Raw genomic sequence first — 23,056 nt, forward strand, 5'->3', positions numbered from 1 at the left:
GGACAGTCAATTAGAAAAGGTTTATCAGTAAAACTCAACCTGAAAGTTACAAATGAGCATTTTAAAAATGATATTGAAAGAAAAATAGAACCAGGGTGTCCAAAGCATTTTTTATTCCTTGCCAAACATTAAACAAACAAAAAAACCTACTGTAATATTCTACTTCTTGCTTTGTAAATCAATTCTATTTTATACTGCTCATGCCTTTAAGATGAAAGTTTCTTTATAATATAACAATCAGTGCACTCTTTATTTTAACTTCTTTATTAAGGTGGATACACATTCTCATATTAACAATTCTTGTGAACAAAAGCAACCAAAATAAGGCGATAGTAAGATGTGCTTCATATAAAAACAATCAAGTGGCTAAGAGGAGATCTGGCCCTGTACAACAGAAAGATTAGGAAGCAAAACGTGAGTAAGTCCTATAATTCCAGAAGCTACCCAAATGTGTGAGCAAAGACAGCACACCCATAATATAGCTCACTTAGGTTCCTTCTTTATGACGCATAATTCCTTAATTATCCATTTGTGAAATAAGAACAAACATTAAGAAAAGTGAAATCCAAATTGCATTCATTTTCACAATATCAATACTAAACTCAAGACAGCAACTTCATTGAATATAAATGTTTCAAAAGTAAAAGGCAATCTTAATTTTTTTTATCCTATGAATAGGGTCTGCAAAAAAAGGTAGATTATTTTACTGTACTTGCAGGAGATTAGGTCTCAGCCTGCACGGAAGGAGCATAAGCAACAAAAGACAACAAACAAATACTACTAGGAGTAATGCCCATACATATCAAACTATCTAGGTGAACCATGTTTTACTTATGTAGCAAATCTATTAAATAACCAGCATATGGAAGCTTACACCTCATGCGAGAGAATTACCAAATTAACTATACATCTATTAGAAATCTCTAAACCCCACTCCCCAAACAATTTTAGTACACCTACCAAGTACTGTAGGTCATTTAGAAAAACAGAAATAATACATCAGCCTTTGTAATTGAGCATTTTTCATAACATATAAACAGTGTTCAGATATAAACTGTTAACTAAATGTTTTTTCTAAATATGATTTATGTAATCAAGACTTTCTTAAACAAAGACACGTCTTAGGAATATGATCTGTACAAACTTACAGTAGTGTAATATTCCAAAAGAGATTTTCTTCCTATTATGATATGACAATAAAACTCTTTTCTGAGTGAAGATATACGTTAAGGCTTAAGGTGTAAACACTTTGGAAGGAAAACAACTTAGTGAAGAAATTACCGTTCATTTAAAAATGTGTATCATCTCATAATAGGCCCCTGAATTTTCAAATTCACATGGGAGAATACATTTACATCTTAAATTCCTAGGAAAGGCACAAGCTTTATGTAAAAAAGCAGCAAAATTTTAAACCCACCAATTTACTGAAAAAGCCATTACTTTTATTAGAAACAAAAAATGCTTCTCAAGGTGTTGGCAACAGGTCATAGTACAGACATTTATTTCATACAGTGTACTTCTCCCTTCAATTATATTCCAGTTGGAGGAGGAATACCTCCTTGAGAAGTAGAAGTGTTTGATGGACTGTGAAAGCTGGTCTCCTTGTACACAAACCATGCATTTCCTCCCCAAAGTATCATATTCAGAAAGCCAAAGATCTAAGAAAGAGAAAAACATACATGAAAATCTAGTATACTATTAAAATTTCATACCTATCTTAGTTTTCCTATAAATATTTAATATTTCCAGGCCATATACTATCATTTCATTTGAAGTCTGAATGATACATCAAATGGAATAAAAAAGGAAGACTCTGTATTTCAATGCCCGATTTAGATATATAATGACTTATTCCCAGTGAAATCTCTAAATCTGTAACATATCAAATCGTGACTAAAACATATCTTATTTCTACATGTGCATTATTACCAATTTAAAAAAGGAATTAAATTTGTTTGAGAAAAGTAAATAAGATCTTCCTTTTATTACTTTATATTTAGACCTTGGTGGTTCTAGGTGAAGAGAACAGGGGCCCATGGTTCCTTCACTAGGAGGGGTTTTACTTTTCTCCCATCTGAATGGTTATGAACATCCTTTGTGCACCTTTTCCTACTTCCCTACTTCATCCCCCTCCTACATTCACCTCTGCTTCCACAGCTGCAGCCACAAGAGAAAAGGAGTCTTAGAAGAAAACCTTATGTCACATCCTGTATTAATCAACCTAAAAGAAATCAGCCTTCCCAGGTACAAATCTGAAAGTTCAAAGTCTCAGAGATGAAGGAACTGCAGATATCCTATTTTCACACTATTAAAAAAAAAAAAAATACAAGAATAGTAGTGACCTATGAGGTAAGAGTAGGGTAAAAAGCTTGGGTACTATCATATTTGTGCTGTTGTTTAGTCGTTAAGTCAAGTTTCGCCATGCCATGGACTGTAGCCCGCCATGCTCCTCTGTCCATGGAATTTCCCAGGCAAGAATACTGGAGTAGGTTGCCATTTCCTCCTCCCAGGGGATCTTCCCAACCCAAGGATAGAACCTGCGTCTCCTGCACCTGCAGGTGGGCTCTTTACCAATGAGCTACCGGGAAGCCCCAAACTGCTTTCTTCTATCTTTTTGTATTATTTGGGTATAAAAACACTTCTGAAATTATCTCAGCTCACTGTCAATATATATGCAAAAAAAAAAAAAAGACTTTTAAAACAAAAATTTGGCCAAATTGCTTTATAAGGCAAGACCAACTTTATCCACTTGAAAAATACTTTCTTGAAAAGACATGAAATCTCCTTAAAAATAATACCCTCATTATATTAATAATATATCTGTATTTGGATAAAATACCAGACAAAATAATATTTAAATTTAGAGGCCAAAATTTTAGGATTATTTAAGGAACTATGACCATGTATGGATGTGAGAGTTGGACTGTGAAGAAACCTAAGTGTCGAAGAATTGATGCTTTTGAACTGTGGTGTTGGAGAAGACTCTTGAGAGTCCCTTGGACTGCAAGGAGATCCAACCAGTCCATCCTAAAGGAGATCAGCCCTGGGATTTCTTTGGAAGGAATGATGCTAAAGCTGAAACTCCAGTACTTTGGCCACCTCATGCGAAGAGTTGACTCATTGGAAAAGACCCTGATGCTGGGAGGGATTGGGGGCAGAAGGAGAAGGGGACGACAGAGGATGAGATGGCTGGATGGCATCACTGACTCGATGGACGTGAGTCTGAGTGAACTCCGGGAGTTGGTGACGGACAGGGAGGCCTGGCGTGCTGTGATTCATGGGGTCACAAAGAGTCGGACATGACTAAGCGACTGAACTGAACTGAAGAACTATGAAAGTACTATTTTCAGAGACCCAGAGCAAAGCAGAGACAGGGCTAATATCCATGGACAGAGGACAGTTCATGGGGTCACAAAGAGTCGGACATGACTTAGGGACTAAACAGTAACAACAGAAGTCAGATCTGGTTCAAACCTTGGCTTTGCCAACTTACTAGCCCTGTCACCTTGAGTGATTTAACATACAAGCTATATTCTTTCCCAGTTGTAAATGAAGATAATAACACCACTTCCCACATTCCTCTCAGAATTGACATATGTGTAATGACCTTAGCACACAGTCTTAATAAATTTTATATTAGTGCCTTTAGCAGAGAAGGCAATGGCAACCCACTCCAGTACTCTTGCCTGGAAAATCCCATGGACAGAGGAGCCTGGTAGGCTGCAGTCCATGGGGTCGCTAAGAGTCGGACACGACTGAGTGACTTCACTTTCACGCATTGGAGAAGCAAATGGCAACCCACTCCAGTGTTTTTGCCTGGAGAATCCCAGGGACGGGTGAGCCTGGTGGGCTGCCATCTATGGGGTCACACAGAGTCGGACACAACTGAAGTGACTTAGCAGCACCAGCAGCAGCGCCTTTAGGGTCAAAGTCTTGCCTAGTTAATCTTAATAAAGACGTAACCATGATCTTGTCTAACCTTGTTTACAAGTAATAATTTTCTTCACAAACTTTTTTTTGCTGTTATAAAGACTATATGACAACTAGGATTCTGATAAGCTTGGTAAAGATAAAATCAATATATTCATCCAGGGATTTATTAAAACTATTGTTTTCTTAAATCACTGTAAGGTTTTTCTAATAAGTGAAATAAAATATTTTATAAACACTGCATACTCACCACAGACACGTTTAGGGATCCCATACTAGTCACAGAGACAAACTGGCACATCACTCCATGAACATTACAAGTCTTAAGTTCCTGGACAATACTGGAACCGGTAGCTGCTTTAATGTCTGTAAGAGCTTTAGCCCAGGCTGAAGTGCTCACCAACCACAAAAAAGTCACAACAATAGTAATTACAAAGTCCTAAAGAAAAAATAGGTATGAATTAATAATGAATACTTAAAGATACAAAATTTAAAATCCACCAGCAAGAAAATCATGTTGAACTCTCAGTCCTGAGAAATGACATACTTTATAAAAAAGGCCACAATCAACATAGCAAACACTGCTGTTTACTATTGTCAGGCCAGCGCCTGAGCTTCACCAGTCATCTTCTGAAGGGTCTAAGATTTTTACATGGAGAAATCAAAGTTTAATAAAGGCGTCATCATAAACTTATCTAACCAACCCTCTCCCTCTTGGGATCATATATCAGACTCTTGTTATCACCAATAACTGTATACCTCCATAATCTCTGTTTTAATCACCCCTCTCAAATATCACCTCTCTTTCTAGCTCATTCTCTTTGGCACCCCAACATTAAAAGTCCTTTGACCCCACTGAGATCTACAATCTGATCTCCATTTCCTTCAATTTAGATTCCAAGGTTCTTCATTATAATCTCTTACATATACTCTCAATTCCCTTATCCTCCCCTGCTTTCTCATATTGTTCTGGCAAACCTCTAACTTTAGTTAAATCTAATGCTCTATGATATGAATAGTGAGATGGTGAAAAGCACACATCCAGGATGACTTGTCTCTTTTTAAATACATGACTATAAAAGTTTAAGAATGCTCATTATATTAAGAACAACAACAATAAAATCTCTCTCAAAACACCCTGTCACTACCAGTTTTCTACTAGAGTTTGCTACTTATTACAGTTCAAGGATAGGAGCAAATTTTTAATATTTTGGATAATTTCTTATTGAACTAATAAGAAAAAAATTTACTCTCCCTAATCTAATCTGCTAGGGAACTAGAACTCTGTCGACTAGTACTGGCTATAAAAATCTAAGTAACACTTTTTTAAAGTATGTTTTTGGATAGTATAAAGTATAAGTTTCCATCTCCTTTGGTCTTCCTTTGAATTAACCACCAAAGTGGGAACAATGTAAGATTTGTCATTTCATGGGAAATAGATGGGGAAACAGTGGAAACAGTGTCAGAATTTATTTTTTGGGCTCCAAAATCACTGCAGATGGTGACTGCAGCCATGAAATTAAAAGACGCTTACTCCTTGGAAGGCAAGTTATGACCAATCTAGACAGCATATTAAAAAGCAGAGACATTACTTTGCCAACAAAGGTCCGTCTAGTCAAGGCTATGGTTTTTCCAGTGGTCATGTATGGATGTGAGAGTTGGACTGTGAAGAAAGCTGAGCACCAAAGAATTGATGCTTTTGAACTGTGGTGTTGGAGAAGACTCTTGAGAGGCCCTTGGACTGCAAGGAGATCCAACCAGTCCATTCTGAAGGAGATCAGCCCTGGGATTTCTTTGGAAGGAATGATGCTAAAGCTGAAACTCCAGTACTTTGGCCACCTCATGCAAAGAGTTGACTCATTGGAAAAGAATCTGATGCTGGGAGGGATTGGGGGCAGGAGGAAAAGGGGACAACAGAGGATGAGATGCTGGATGGCATCACTGGCTCGATGGACATGAGTTTGGGTGAACTCCGGGAGTTAGTGATGGACAGGGAGGCCTGGTGTGCTGCAATTCATGGGGTCGCAAAGAGCTGGACACGACTGAGCGACTGAACTGAACTGAACTGAATGATGTATTCTGAGCATTCAGGTATGCTCAAGACTGAGTTCTCACTATCTGTAGCAAAAATCTCTCCAAGCTCAGAAATGGGTTTTGGAGCTTATCACAGAATTTTTTTTTTTTTTTAATAAATCTGGTTAGTTTTAAATTACTTTTGCCAATGAGCTTTTAGTCATTTATGTCAGATAAATACCAGTGATCACATATGAGATACAGAAACTGCTATATATAGCTTGTCTACCTGGTCAAGCTGGCACTGAATCAACGCCTTGCATTAGAGAACTGAAACAATGACTAATTTTACAAGCATGGTGTCATAGTATTTGCATTTAAGTTCTCCACTGCTACTGGTCCTCTTTAAAAAATGTATATCAAAGAGAAAAGAATAGAAACATTAAGTATTTTGCACTGTGGGATTACTCCCCTTTTTGCTGCTGTACTCAGCTGTTTTGTGCTGTGGCAAACATTTCCTAAGCACTTGCTAGAAAGAGCTGATAATTAGTATGAGATTATCACATGTTAAATTCTCTCTGGGCTAAAGTTCATCACTTTGACCAATAGATGTCAAATCTTAATTTTAAGGTTTCTTCCTTCCAAATTCCTAATAAAAAAAAACACAATTTTTTTTCCTGATTATGCTTTTTATGTCCAAGCTATTAATGGCTTATGAATGACATTTTTATATATCAAAAGCAGGTTCTTTTCTGACAATGATGCATGAAGTAATCTTAGGATGAGGGAAAGTGGGAGAAATGTGGGCCTCTGAAGACAGTCCATGTGACTCAGGACTCTAGCTAGTTCTACATGAATGATGCCACCTGGGATTATGCAATGCACAACATGCCTGTGGCAGCCCAGTAAGAAGGATATAACTCATAACAGAACTTTAGAATTTGGGATACCTTATCTTTGTTTGGTTTTGTTTTATGGTATTTCTGATCCTCCACACAGCCTAGAACCCTTAAGCTCTGGCTATTTAACACAAAAACATGCTGAATTTACTTAAAAACTAAAGTTGATTTTAAATGTCACAACTGAAATTCTCCTAGAGACAGCTCAGCAGAGAATTGAGAACACCGATGAAAGAGCATACTGTCATTAACAAATGGTACTTAAAAAAAAAATTCATTTGGCTATAGTTAAAAATTTAGGTATCACAAAAAAATTTTTTTTATATTTATATGGTTAAAGTAAAATCCAAAATTTAATTTAGAGGCTGGACTTTTACAAATAAGAAGTATCCATCATTCATTGTATCAACAAAAAACCACTTATGGAACTAATTCTAGATTATGTCTCTATAGGACTATTATTATTTCTCTATACGATCACTCTGAGGTGGAAAATTATTTTTGACTTTTCTGAATGATGCAACTAGATCAGTTTTATAGTTTTATTAGGCAGAAAAAAAGCCTCCTCCAAAGTAGATTTGAATGCTGCTTTAAAAACTGTCATACTTTTAAGGCTTAATGAACAAAATAAGAGAAATAAAAGGTTCATTGCTTTTATAAAATTTAACTTAAAATTTGTTGGGATAATGAAAAGATGGCAAGAAACATCTTCATTTAGAATTTATAAAGAACTTTAACAAAATATAAATAAGGCTTGAAAAGTCCACAGAAGTTACAGATTACTAACATGAAATTTCTGTTAAGTACTGCAAATTAAAATGGCTGATGTCTACCTTTTGAAAGTCACTTAACAACCAAGAAATGTTTTATGAAAATATCAGGTTTGAGAATTTCTTCTCAGATACATGACATGGAATAAATATGATGGATAAAATACTGTTTTATTACTTACTTACCATTTGCATTCTTATGATCCAGGCAGCAAAAATTAAAAATAAATAAGTAAATAAATAAAACCTGTTATTTAATAATTTGGCCTATCCTTTAAAGTAACTTCATAAATAATAAGCAGATGTGAGTAGTTACTGTTTTCTTAGGATATAAATGACCAGTATCACAAAAACATCTCTGTTGTCCCTTCAAATCAGTAATACCAATACTGACTTTGTAGTTATTCTTCGGTAGTGGAGGTCCACTTTAAAACTACAGTTTAACTCTGGATTTGCCACCAATAATCTAAGGGAATTCTACTAACTAAATCTCAGAGATTATTTTTATTTCTAGCTCAGTAGACCCTGAGGCCAAAGAAGGTGTTAGGATTTCAAATTCAAATCCTTTGTTGCCATTTTAAAGATTCAGAATTAGCTCATGAATGCCACTAATGCCAAATTCTATAATTTTTATAGAATTACCTTGGTCAGATTTTAAATTAAAGAATTTAAGAACATAGACCAGGTGTCAGGCATTAAGGGGGTATCTCTGAGAAAAGAGAAAAAAGATAAGAAACAGGAAAACAGTTATGAGACTACTAGCATTGTTAGCAATTCTTCAAATCAAACACATTAATTTCTACTTAATTTCCCTGCTATTTGCAACCTAATATGCTTTGTCATATATTCGAGTTCTTGCCAGGTTAAAAGAGTTAGATACAAACAAACAAACCTCTCTCTGTATAAGGAGTACAGAGGAAGTGTTGCAAACAGGCTACAAGAATTGGGTTAAACATGACAAGAGCAAGCATAAACTCGTGGCAGAAGTTAAGACATGTTGAAACTGGTTTATGCCAAGAGTTTTTTCCCAGTATAAGAAAATCCATATTTAAACTCAAATATAATATATACCTACATAAATTATTTTTGTATAAAAAGAAAGTGATTACTTACAGTCATGGTAAGCTTTCGACTATCACGATACAGGTTCGTGTAACCAACATACAGCAGAAGAGCAGCAATGCAGTACAGGAAGACAAAGACTGCAAAAGTAACATAGAACTGCGCAGAAGAGGAGTAATCTCCAATAAGGACATAATTTTTCCAATCTACACCACAGACATTTCCACCTTGAGGTGCCTGAAATGATGCTTCATTCAACCTATTCAAAAAAAGGGACAAACAAATTTATGAATTACTTGGACTCTTCTAACAGAAACACATAGGCAGAATATTTAAGTAAAATATACTCCCCAAATATATTAAAACACTTTCCTTTAAAAAAAAGTGAAAAATTCAAATATTTAAGTAAATTAAAATTTTCATAAGAAAAGTATATAAATCATATATTACACCTGATACTTGGTTTATGATAGATTGAATAAAGACTGAATTAAACACTTTCACACCCATATACTATCTTCCTGTAACAAAAACTTAGCAGATTAAGAGCACTGTTACAAAATGGTTTACAATTTGAGAAACTGTATTCCATTCTAGGAGGCAGAGTCTGTGTGACTAGCACCAGGACAGTCAATTATAATGATTCACATTTTAACTCTCATTAATTGGCTAACTCCACAAAGTCTTTAATTTTCCCTATCCATAAATCACAAAAGCACTTATCACTAAAGATGCTGTAACAGTTCCTTATACAGGAACTTTATAAGAGAAGGACTAAGAGATGGAGAGGCAAAGAATGATTACCAAGCACTTGCTATCCGACATATTTTTAATGTAAGATTTTATTTAATCATCAAAGCAACCTTAAATGGTTTAAATTCACTGAACAGAAAAACTGAGTCTAGAGAATTAAGTAGTCAGTAAGTGGAGAAAGATTCATACCCTCACTTAAACATAGGACAGATGGAGTAAACATTTAATGAATCCTGAGGTCAAACGAACAAAATAGCCATAAATATTCAGAAAATAAAGTTTTATGCTGCTGAAAGAAACATAGGAACTCTTCACTTTATATAGACACATGTCTTAAAGCTATACATTACACATTAGTAACTTCAAATACATGAAAAAGTTGGATTTTTCGTAAGCTGTGCTTGCTTCTATAACATGGCTTCTCAAACTAAGGTGACAGAGCAGTCTTGTTTTGAAATTTCCAATCCACTGTGGGATGACAGAATAAGAGTGTCAAGGCAATGTCATATGAAAGTTTCCGAATGCTTACTGTCATTTTCTGTATTTATTTCATCACAGTTCAGGAAAACAGTCTGCAGAAAGGCACTGGTCCACACACCATACTTTCAGTAGCATGATCACTACTTACACATGAGCATGAAATTAAAAATGTCTAACTCCCAAGATCGATAAGTTGTTGGGAAATCTTAATGAGTGGAAAGAGTTGTTAAACCACAAAAACAAACTTACCTGAATGGATAACCAAAAGCAGCTGTAATTGTTTTATTCTCAGGACCTGTAGCACAAGACACTTGAATTTCTGTTTTGCCCTTAAAACCTCCACAGGTAGCAAAAGCAAAGATAGAAGCAATCTACATAAAGACCAAAGAAAGAAAAGAAAGAAGCATTACTCTACCCAAACATAGCTCATTAAAATCTTAAATACAGTGACTACTAATGACTATTAAAAATTGGCTCACTAACATTCTTTGAATTCTTATCTACAAATGAAGATGGTGAAAAATATTTTAAAATGTATCTGCAACCTCTCTGACCTCCCAGCTTCATGCACTAGTCACCAACTTAAATTATGAACACAGGCAGACCTTATTGTGTCTGTTACCTTCCTATGTACACTGCTTATATTATATAATTTCTTCTATGACTGCTTTGGTTTGTCTCTGAAACAACAGACCCTTCATCCCACCCCAAAACCATGATACCATTATCACTCCATGACAACTAATACTTCCTTTCTTTCTTTTCTTTCATTTGTTATTTGGCTACGTCAGGTCTTAGTCACATCATGTGGAATCTTTCATTGCAGTGAACGGATTCTCTTGTGGCATGTGGGCTTCAGTAGTTGTGGCCTGCTGGCTTAGTTGCTCTGTGACATGTGGGATCTTAGTTCCCTGACCAGGGATTGAACCCTTGCCCCTACATTGCAAGGCAGATTCTTAACCACTGGACCACCAGGCAGAAGTCCCAATGATTTCTTAATAGCAAGTCATGAGTTCAAATTTCCCAAGCTGATTCATATTTTTTAATCCTAAGTATTTTTTTCAGAGTCTGCACATTACATTTAATATAAAATTTGTTAAGTCATGGGTTTCTCTCCATAGCCCCACACTTCTTTCTCATTTATTACTGAAGAAACTAGGCCATTTGTCTTACAGAGATTTCCATATGGTGTTGTGTGGCGTAATTCCTCTATCTGTATTTTCTAAAGAGGCTAGATTAAACTCTGGTTTGTGTTTTCTTTTCATCACTTGTTTTGTGTTGTTTATTTGTGAGAATGACAATTTTTAGTTGGCTCTCTTGTTATGATGTTAAGATGAATTAGTGGGTTCAGGTATTGTCAGCCTGATCTATCCTTTAATTTCTCCATTAGACTTTCCTCTAGTGGTTTTAGCAGCTATTGATGGTCATGACTTGGTTCCATTATTTTATTAGAGGTTGGGAAATGTAGCATTCTGTCATTTCTTTGTTTATTACCTGGAATTCTCCTGTGTAGAACTTTGTCACATATCCATTTTGGTTAACCTGAGGTATGGTTCATAGGAGGCAACAGTATAAATGCTTGGTTCTTTATTTTTCTTTACCAATTTTTAGAATAGCAAACTAGTTTCTTAGTATCTTCCAGATGTAACAACTGGATTATTTTTAGCATTATTGTAAATTAGGTTTAATATATTTTATGTTTTCCAACTGTTTGCCTTTATTTTTTTAATACTCAAATTGTCTTGTATTTAGCTAATGGTAGTCTCAAGTGGGGGAGAAGGCAACAGCGACCCACTCCAGTACTCTTGCCTGGAAAATCCCATGGACGGAGGAGCCTGGTAGGCTGCAGTCCATAGGGTCGCTAAGAGTCGGGCACGACTGAGCGATTTCACTTTCCCTTTTCACTTTCATGCATTGGAAAAGGAAATGGCAACCCACTCCAGTATTCTTGCCTGGAGAATCCCAGGGACAGAGGAGCCTAGTGGGCTGCTGTCTATGGGGTCGCACAGAGTTGGACACGACTGAAGTGACTTAGCAGCAGCAGCAGTCTCAAGTGGCTTTCCTTTTTTTCCCCCTTGACCCTTACAGTTTTTGATAGTTTGTTTTCTGGACACAATATTTCAGGATAAGTTTGTACATTTCCTGCATTAATTGTGGATTCAGCCAGTGTATTATCTCCAGGGAAACTTAGTTCCTTGAATGAGAAATGATACTTACTAATCACATTCTGGAAACTGGGGACCATACTTTCAAGATAAGGAATTTAAAAAAACTTGTTTTAACTTGAGATATAGTTAATTTACAATTAATTTCTTCTTTACAGCAAAGTGACTCAGTTATATATATAAATTTTTTCTTCATATTCTCCATTATGGGTTATCACAGAATATTGATTTTAGTTACCTGTGCTATATGATAGAACCTTGTTTACCCATTCTATGTGTAGTACTTTGCAACTACTAACTCCAGACTCCCTTTCCTCCCTCAGCAAATACAAGTCTATTCTTTTTGAGTCTGTTTCTGTTTCATAGATAGGTTCATTTGTGTCATATTTTAGAGTCCACATATAAATTATATCATATGATATTTGTCTCTGTCTGACTTACTTCACTCAGTATGACAATCTTTAGATCTATCTATCCATGTTACTGTTAATGGCATCTCATTCTTTTTTATGGCTGAGTAGTGTTCCATTGTATGTTTATACCATGTCTTCTTTATCCATTTATCTTTTGATGGATATTTAGGTTGTTTCCATGTCCTGGCTATTATGAATAGTGCTACTGTGAAGACAAGGGTGCATGCATCTTTTTGAATTATAGTTTATCCAGATATATCCCCAGGAATGAGACTGCTGGAACATACACCAACTCTAGTTTTTGTTTATTGGGAAACCTCCATACTGTTTCCCATAATGGCTGCACCAATTTATATTCCTACCAACAGTGTAAGAAGGTTCCCTGTTCTCTACACCCTCTCCAGCATTTACTATTTGTAGACTTAGGTAAAAAAATTTTAATAATGAGAAAAGAAGCTGGCCATGTTAGCCATGCTAGCAGAAAGGAAGAATTCAACAAAGCAAGGCAAAACAAGTGTGAGGTCCTTAGAAATAGTTTAGGATATTGGAGGGAAACTATATTCCTTGCTGTGACAGGAAGATGAGAATCCAGATTGTCATAATGTGACAAACACTTTAACTGTGTCATTATTTTGTACTCATAACAAGAAAAGTAATGTTCATTAAAAAAGAAAAGAAGCACGAAGAAGTTAGTAACTTCCCAAGGTTACATAGCTAATAACTGCTAAGTCAAGATTCAAATGTGGGCAGTCTGGCTTCAGAGTTTGTTTTTAACCCGGATTTTATACTGCCTTCACCCTACCAAGCATCAGTTTTCTAAAATGTTTAAAAAAAAAAAAGGAAAAAGGCAGTAGTAATAGTATTTACTGCATAAAGTTATTGTGAAGGTTGAATTTAAGACTCAATATAGTATTTAGCATATAGTAGCACATGCTGAGGAGAAGGACATGGCAACCCACTCCAATACTCTTGCCTGGAAAATCCCATGGACGGAGGGGCCTGGTAGGCTTCAGTCCGTGAGGTCACGAAGAGTCAGACACAACTGAGCTACTTCACTTCACTTTCATGCATTGGAGAAGGAAATGGCAACCCACTCCAGTGTTCTTGCCTGGAGAATCCCAGGGACGGGGGAGCCTGGTGGGCTGCCGTCTATGGGGTCCCACAGAGTTGGACACGACTGAAGCGACTTAGCAGCAGCAGCAGCTGCAACCTCTCAACAGATGTGATTTTATTTTCCTGAGTATAATATAGAAATTAGTAAAACAGCCCATATAACAACACATTTGCTCCTATTACAGTGTACCTACTAAATATTAGTATGAAATCCAAAGGAAGTCTTATCTATTAGTATCAAAATCAAAAGGGGATAAATTGAAACCCAAGGGTAACTATAAAGCCAAGAAACTATAAGCAGAAATGTTATTTCATGAGCTTATAAGGCCTCACTTGTGGCTATTTCCAGGTCTCAGAAAGTAGTTGGAGATTTGTTTTTCTTATCATACATATGCTTAAAGAAATGTACTGATGCTTTCTCAAATGCTATCCAAACAGGGAAAAACCTGAAAGCATTCTAAATATTGACAGGGAGTCAAATAAACTGTAATTCATTCCCGAAAGGGAATAGCATGCAGTCATTAAAATGATGGGCAATATCTAATGATAGAGAAAAAGGTTCATTACATATAAAGTTTGTTTAAACAATGCATTGTGCATGAGTCTATATCTGTGCACATACACATAACAAAAACTAAAAAGGATATGCATCAAAATTTTAAGTGGTCACCTCTGAAAAGATGACAAAAGATAATTTCTTTTTCTATTTGTATCTCATGAATTTTCTACAAAACAAAACAAAAACCCAAGATATAGTGTAGTAACCAAGAGCTCAATCCTTCAGCAAATGCTGATGGCTTTATTTGTGAAATATATTCAGAACTTGTTAACTTTTCCCACCATCATCACAACATCCTCATCTAAGCCACTATTACTTCTTGCTGAATTATATGCTAACAGTCTTCTAAGTTGATCCTCTACTTTAGTCTCTGCCTCTTCTTCTATCTATTTTCCACATCAGCCAGGGCCATCTTGTAAAAATATAAGGCAGAAAACTATCATCTGCTCAAAACTCTCCATTGGCTTCTGAGTTCTCTCCAAATACAATGTTTATATAATGGTCTACAAGATCCTTTCCTCCTTTAATACTTTTGATCTCATGTAGCTACTTTTTCCCCTGCCAAACCTCTTTACACAAATGTTCTCCCTGTTATTCTTTAAAGACATGGAATAAACTCCTTCAGAACCTTTGTATTGACTATTCCCTCTGCTTGGAACACATGCTTAGCTTTCTACTTCACAGCTCCCTGTTCCAATGTGACCTTATCAGAAAAGCCTTTTCCTAACCACATTATGTTAAAAAACACTGCCCGTCCCACTCCATGCAATCAGTTCTATTTGTACTGATCTATTTTTCCTCCATTGTAATGAACAGTGCCTGACAGCACTTCATTATTTGTTTGTCCATTTTTCTCTACAATGTAAACTCAAAGAGAGCAGGCACTGTTTTGCTCAAGGTTACACACATCTAGCAAATAGATGGAATTCAGTGCAAGTCTGGTATCAAAACATATCCTATACTGTTGAACACTGACATAATGCCTCCCATGGGTTAATCCAGGGCCTTGAATCAGGCCACCCATAATCAGGATCATAACTATCTATGGAATTTTTTTTCCATGAAGAAAGATATATGAAAAGGAATTTATTTGTATATATGAAGAGTCTGGTATAATGTCCACACACAGTTTGGTATCTTTAGTTAAGAGTTAAAAAGTTAAGAAAGAAGAATACTATTTCAGCATAAATATATATGAATATACAGTAAGAACACAAGGCCAGGAAATGAGTCCTGGGGATATATCCATATTTTGAATTAGAAAAAAGAAACAGGACACACACAACTGAATCAACAGAATAAAGAGGCCAGAAGCAGACTTGTGTGTAGAGACAAACTGTATCTAACAGAGCTGGCTTTATAGGGCACTAAGGAAAGAAGAATGGTGGTTTTAAAGATACATCCAAAATCCACGCACATATGGACACCTTATCTTTGACAAAGGAGGCAAGAATATACAATGGATTAAAGACAATCTCTTTAACAAGTGGTGCTGGGAAATCTGGTCAACCACTTGTAAAAGAATGAAACTAGAACACTTTCTAACACCATACACAAAAATAAACTCAAAATGGATTAAAGATCTAAACGTAAGACCAGAAACTATAAAACTCCTAAAGAAGAACATAGGCAAAACACTCTCTAACATACATCACAGCAGGATCCTCTATGACCCACCTCCCAGAATATTGGAAATAAAAGCAAAAATAAACAAATGGGACCTAATTAAGCTTAAAAGCATCTGCACATCAAAGGAAACTATTAGCAAGGTGAAAAGACAGCCTTCAGAATGGGAGAGAATAATAGCAAATGAAGCAACTGACAAACAACTAATCTCGAGAATATACAAGCAACTCCTACAGCTCAACTCCAGAAAAATAAATGACCCAATCAAAAAATGGGCCAAAGAACTAAATAGACATTTCTCCAAAGAAGACATACAGATGGCTAACAAACACATGAAAAGATGCTCAACATCACTCATTATCAGAGAAATGCAAATCAAAACCACTATGAGGTACCATTTCACACCAGTCAGAATGGCTGCGATCCAAAAGTCTACAAGTAATAAATGCTGGAGAGGGTGTGGAGAAAAGGGAACCCTCTTACACTGTTGGTGGGAATGCAAACTAGTACAGCCACTATGGAGAACAGTGTGGAGATTCCTTAAAAAACTGGAAATAGAACTGCTTTATGACCCAGCAATCCCACTGCTGGGCATACACACTGAGGAAACCAGAAGGGAAAGAGACACGTGTACCCCAATGTTCATCGCAGCACTGTTTCTAACAGCCAGGACATGGAAGCAACCTAGATGTCCATCAGCAGATGAATGGATAAGAAAGCTGTGGTACATATACACAATGGAGTATTACTCAGCCATTAAAAAGAATACATTTGAATCAGTTCTAATGAGGTGGATGAAACTGGAGCCTAGTATACAGAGTGAAGTAAGCCAGAAAGAAAAACACCAGTACAGTATACTAACGCATATATATGGAATTTAGAAAGATGGTAACAATAACCCTGTGTACGAGACAGCAAAAGAGACACTGATGTATAGAACAGTCTTATGGACTCTGTGGGAGAGGGAGAGGGTGGGAAGATTTGGGAGAATGGCATTGAAACATGGAAAATATCATGTATGAAATGAGTTGCCAGTCCAGGTTCGATGCACGATACTGGATGCTTGGGGCTGGTGCACTGGGATGACCCAGAGGGATGGCATGGGGAGGGAGGAGGGAGGAGGGCTCAGGGTGGGGAACAAATGTACACATGTGGCGGATTCATTTTGATATTTGGCAAAACTAACACAATTATGTAAAGTTTAAAATAAAATAAAATTAATTAATAAAAATAAAATAAAATAAAATAAAGATACATCCACAAACGCCTTGATACTCCTCCCCTCAGGAGGTAGAGATTAATCCCCACCTACCCCACTTAAATGTGGATAGAACAGTGACTTGCTTCTAGTGAACAGAATATGGTAGAGGAATGAGATGTCCTTTCTGAGATTAGGTAATGAAGAGACTACAATTTTTGTCTTCATTTCTCACTCCCTTGAATCATCTTCTTTGGGGGACACTACAAACTATAAGAAAGTATTTGTAAAAATGATACAAATGATTAGTATTTACTAGCATACAGATCTAGGACAGACTCTTGCTCATCCATACTACATGACAAGCATAAGAACGTTCACAGTAATAATTGTTTATAATATCAGAATATGGGGAGAGGGGAAGCAACAAGAAAGCAGACAAAATATACAGTACTTGTGGCAGAAAGTGAAGAGGAACTAAAAAGCCTCTTGATAAAAGTGAAAGAGGAAAGTGAAAAGGTTGGCTTAAAGCTCAACATTCAGAAAACAAAGATCAGAGCATCTGGTCCCATCACTTCATGGGAAATAGATGGGGAAACAGTGTCAGACTTTATTTTTGGGGGCTCCAAAATCACTGCAGATGGTGATTGCAGCTATGAAATTAAAAGACACTTGCTCCTTGGAAGGAAAGTTATGACCAACCTAGATAGCATATTGAAAAGCAGAGACATTTACTTTGCCAACAAAGGTTACTCTAGTCAAGGTATGGTTTTTCCTGTGGTCATGTATGGATGTGAGAGTTGGACTGTGAAGAAAGCTGAGCACCGAAGAATTGATGCTTTTGAACTGTGGTGTTGGAGAAGAGTCTTAAGAGTTCCTTTGACTGCAAGGAGATCCAACCAGTCCATTCTAAAGGAGATCAGCCCTGGGATTTCTTTGGAAGGAATGATGCTAAGGCTGAAACTCCAGTACTTTGGCCACCTCATGTGAAGAGCTGACTCATTGGAAAAGACTCTGATGCTGGGAGGGATCAGGGGCAGGAGGAGAAGGGGTCAACAGAGGATGAGATGGCTGGATGGCATCACTGACTCGATGCATGTGAGTTTGGGTGAACTCTGGGAGTTGGTGATGGACAGGGAGGCCTGGCGTGCTGCGATTCATGGGGTCGCAAAGAGTCGGACACGACTGAGCGACTGAACTGAAGTGAACTTACAATGAGAACTTACACGGCAATGAAGACGTACAACTATAGCTACCTACGTCAACAAGGATCAACTGCAGAAACCTAACATAATTCTTTTAAAAGCTCTGTTTACCTGGAGAAGAGAATGGCTACCCATTCCAATATTCTTGCCTGGAGAACTTCATGGACAGAGGAGCCTAGTGGGCTACAGTTCATGGGGTCACAAGAGTTGGACACGAATGGCAAGTAACACTTCTTGTGTACATCACTCCTGCCACTATCTTTGTTCAGGCCCTCATCATTTTTCCTTGGGCTAACCCAACAGACTCTTCACTTTTAAACTCATTCTCAATGCCATCCATCTTTTACTGTGGGCTCTAGAGCTGCAGTGTCCATTAAGGTGCGATAAGGCACATGTGGCTACTGAGCACTTTAAAAATGGTTAGCCTGACCTGAGATGGTTGTATGTGTAAAATATACCATGGTTTATGAAGAGTTAGTACAAAAAAAAGAATGTAAAATATCTCATCAAAAACTTTATACTGATTACTTGTTGAAACAATAATATTTTGGATATATAGGGTTAAACAAAATGTATTATTAAAATTAACCTCCCCTGTTTCTTACTTTTTTAGTGTGGCTAGTAGAATGCTTAAAGTTACTCTATGGCTGGCATTTGTAGTCTGCACTGTGTTTCTACGGTACAGAGCTGTTTAGAGTGACATCATACAGATATGAAATAAAAATTTGGTTGTGTCATTCCCATGGTTAAGAGATTTCCTGAATGGCTTTCCAGATATAAATTTAAGAAAACATATAATGCCTGAGTTCTTAATTTGGCATAAGAGGCAAGGCTGAGAGGCATAGCCTCAACATTATCTTTCTAGATTTATACACTGTACTCCGTGCAAGGGCCTATACAATTCTGTCATATTGCACTGTATACTTACTGTTCCTGAAACACACCAAGTATTTATGTCTTGAATGTATGTGTTTTTTCCTGCCACGATTTCCCCTCCGTCCCTACCCTGCATCTCTAGCAAGCTCATCCGTTAAGGCCCTGTCCGATTCCTTGTGGTGGAAATATTCTGACTACTGGGCTGCCACAGACTTGAGTTCATTACTTCTGTTATAGGCATTTTTCTTGTGTATCTTGCTTATTAAAAAAAAAAAGAAACAAAAAACCCCAAATAATAAAAACTAGTTTCCAACTTAAGACAAAAATTAGTAAATAAATGGCACACTGTACCACAGCTTATTGCTTTTAGGATTATTGCCTTTACCTCTCCCTTGGCAGACTGTCGTATCTTTGCATGTGTCCTTATTCTTGGGTTTTCAGTGCTTACCTAGCAGAAGGCCTGACATACACCAAATGATCACTAAATAACTGCTTAACTAAAGGGGAAAAAAAAAATCAATACTCAATAATGTACAAATAAAACAATATTTCAAGTCTTACATACTCATCATTTCAAGTTTGTCATTTCGTTATGAGGATAAATAAATGTCATGTCTGCCATTTTGGTCTTTAACTTATGGGAAAAAAGGGATGAGGTACACACTTTTTACTAAATGAAATACAAACAATCTGAGGGTAAGCTATCCAACCATCTCACCTTTCCCTGTATTGTACTAGTACTCTGATTACAATTAGAACTTGTAGCCCACGGGTGAAACCTGACCTGAAAACAGATTTATGGTCTTCCCAGTATTCATGAAAAATGTGAATCTGTTGTCAGTATTTTATTATCAGCGTGCTGCATATAAAAATTTGGATTTCCCGCATGGGAATGGGGAAACAAAGTTATGCAACATCAGACCTACATTCCCATAAAATGACAGTCCCATGGAAATGAGTGACAGATGACACTTAAGAAATGGCATATGCTTTCCAGATTGCTGTCACTTTCTATCATCTCTCCACCCCTCAGAATGCATGTTAGCTACCAGTAATCAATGAATTACATTATTCTTTCTTCTTCCAAACAGCTTGTTATACTCATTTATTTTATGAGGGGTTCCAATATGCACTTCAGTTTGTACTTCTAGTCTAAAATGAGTACTAGTGATATGCTGATTTACACTTCCTTGCCACTTATGAAACTAATCCCACCCCCCGCCCCCATTCTATCCCATTAAGAATGACTGAAACCGCTGACATGAAATTCCACTTGTCGAGTAATGACTAAGAATCCAGGCACAGGATGAGAGCAAGCTTCTGTTCAGGTCAAAAGGTCCCATCTTCATGATGACAGTCTGAAGTTCCACTTACCTCTCTGCCCATTGGACCCACATTAGAGACACGACAGATGCCTTGTTGATTTAGATATTTGTAACTCATACATACTTCAGACTGGCCCTCTAGAATATTACTCTCTAAAGTAGACTGGAGTACTCAATTTAACTGGTGTACAAGAAGAAAATGTGTCTATTTATATCTACTCTTAGACTTAAACAATTTAATTTCATTAAATTTAATATACTGCTGAAACCCATGTTGGGCCTGTATGTCAGAGAGTCACATGTTCGGACAGTATGTGGGGTATACTGAAGGTAAGGGAGTCCCATAACACAGGACAGACAGTGATACCATCACCCATTCTTCTACTTCAGAGTTCATGTATCATGTGAGTGTTCATGGCTAAGTGACTTTAACTATTTTAACTATTTACTTTTAACCAAACTAACCTTCACAAAATGGACTGGTGGCTTAAAAATGTCTTCACGGAAACTACTCAGTGACAATACAAAAACTCATGTACAAGAGCATTAATACTCTTTGTGAACTGGATTCATCAACTACATGACCAGGTTAAAAAAAGATTTTACTTAATTAGAAAAAGTTGGGGGAAGAAAATTATTAAACAAATACCTGAAATAAGGGCTTTTTTAAATTTGAATGAAATTTAACGAGAGTATATAATATGCCTTAAGATAACGACATAGTAAAACATGCATCTGGGGCTTTGTGTATAAAATCTTATGACTGATAGTCAGCCAGAGTCCCAGGTCCAGCTCCTACTCCCAGACACTGCACAGCTCACAGAAGATCCTTCTGGCAAACATTGGTTCATCTAATTTATGGATATGTTTTACATGTTTTTAGTTGCACGGTCCTCTCTGCTATTTCATGATTGAGCTGTTCAGGAAAATTATATAATTGAAATCTTCAGAAATAGACCTAAAAGTATACTGTAAATGAAGGTCTATGTCCAAAATCAATGCATACTGTTTTACTAAATCAAATGACCATTCAGTACTTTAGATGAACTATCATAGCATGTCTGCTTTTAGTCAGTCAGATTAGATGCCTAGAACCAAGTTACTGATTTTTCTAAGTCAAGGTCTGAAGCATTTATTAAAGATATTCATTTTTAAAAAACATTTTGTTACTGATGTTGATATTTCAGTTTATTTCCACTGTGCACTGAGCAGTAAAGTCAGTTTCAAAGTGCTTCAATTTCACTTTTCTATTATTTCCATCTGTTTGAAAAGTACAATCACAGAAAGTTCTAAATAGCCTGCTGCTACTGCTAAGTCACTTCAGTCGTGTCCGACTCTGTACGACCCCATAGATGGCAGCCCACCAGGCTCCCCCATCCCTGGGATTCTCCAGGCAAGAACACTGGAGTGGGTTGCCATTGCCTTCTCCAATGCATGACAGTGAAAAGTGAAAGTGAAGTTGCTCAGTCCTCCGACTCTTCGCGACCCCATGGACTGCAGCCTACCAGGCTCCTCCATCCATGGGATTTTCCAGGCACCAGTACTGGAGTGGGGTGCCATTGCCTTCTCCATTGTGGATCCCAAGGAGTACCAAAGACTCTTTCAAGGGGTCTGTGAGGTCAAAAATATTTTCACAATATTATTACAACATCATTTGCTTTTTACACTATGTTGACATTTGTGCTGATCGACACAAAAGCACTGATGGGTAAAACTGCTAGCCTTCAGTAAGAATCAGCAAAAGCATCAAACTGTTAGTTCATTGCCATGCACTTGCAGTTAATGAAAAAAGCTAGTTTTACTTGAAAGTGTCTTTGATGAAACAGAAAATTACTTTTATTAAATCCTGACTCTTGCATCTTCTTAAAATTCTGTGGGATGAAACAAGATGTGCAAACACTTTTACTACTGAAAAGACAAGCTAAGGACTGCGAGTAAATATTTGCAAACAATGCAACTGACAAGGGTTTAATTTCCAAAATATACGAACTGCTCACACAACTCCATAACAAAAAATAACCTAATCAAAAAATGGGCAGAAGACGTAAATAGACATTTCTCCAAAGAAGACATACAGATGGCCATTAGGTACCTGATAAGATGTTCAGCTTCGCTAATTATCAGGGAACTGCAAATAAGGTAGTATCACCTCACAGCAGTCAGAATGGCAGTCATCAAAATGTTTACAAATAATAAATGATGGAGAGAAGGTGGAGAAAAGGCAATCCTCTTATATTATTGGTGGGAATGTAAACTGGTGCAGTCACAGAAAACAGCATGGAAGTTCTTAAAAAAACTAAAAACAGAGTTGCCATTAATCTGGCAATCCCACTCCTGAGCATATACCTGGAGAAAACTCGAATTTGGAAATGCTCCAATGCTCGTAGCAGCACCATTTACATAGCCAAGATATGGAAGCAACTTAAATGTTCATTGACTGATGAATGGATAAAGAAGATGTAGTCTATAAATAGAATGGAATGCTACTCAGCCATAAAAAAGAATGAAATAATGCCATTTGCAGCAACTTGGATAGACCTAGAGATTATCAGACTAAATGAAGTAAGAAAGAGAAAGACAAATATCCTAAGATATCACTTATATGTGGAATCTAAAAGTATGATACAAATAAACACTAAAAACAGAAAGAGACTCACAGACATAAAAAA

General features: G+C 36.8%; 1 protein-coding gene across 1 annotated transcript in view; it reads right to left on the reverse strand.

Moving 5' to 3' along the window:
- Positions 1–248: 248 nt before the first annotated feature.
- SYPL1 (synaptophysin like 1) overlaps positions 249–23,056 on the reverse strand; it is a 30,312-nt gene continuing 7,504 nt past the window's right edge. Inside the window, exons 3-6 of the mRNA XM_006042819.4 lie at positions 10,157–10,278; positions 8,726–8,933; positions 4,181–4,369; positions 249–1,658 (exon numbers count right to left, since the gene is read on the reverse strand). Of these exons, the coding sequence (XP_006042881.2) occupies positions 1,530–1,658; positions 4,181–4,369; positions 8,726–8,933; positions 10,157–10,278 (648 nt within the window). The 3' untranslated portion in view covers positions 249–1,529. The remainder of the gene's footprint in view (positions 1,659–4,180; positions 4,370–8,725; positions 8,934–10,156; positions 10,279–23,056) is intronic.

Source organism: Bubalus bubalis, chromosome 8 (genome assembly GCF_019923935.1).
Source record: "Bubalus bubalis isolate 160015118507 breed Murrah chromosome 8, NDDB_SH_1, whole genome shotgun sequence".
Lineage (NCBI taxonomy): Eukaryota > Metazoa > Chordata > Mammalia > Artiodactyla > Bovidae > Bubalus > Bubalus bubalis.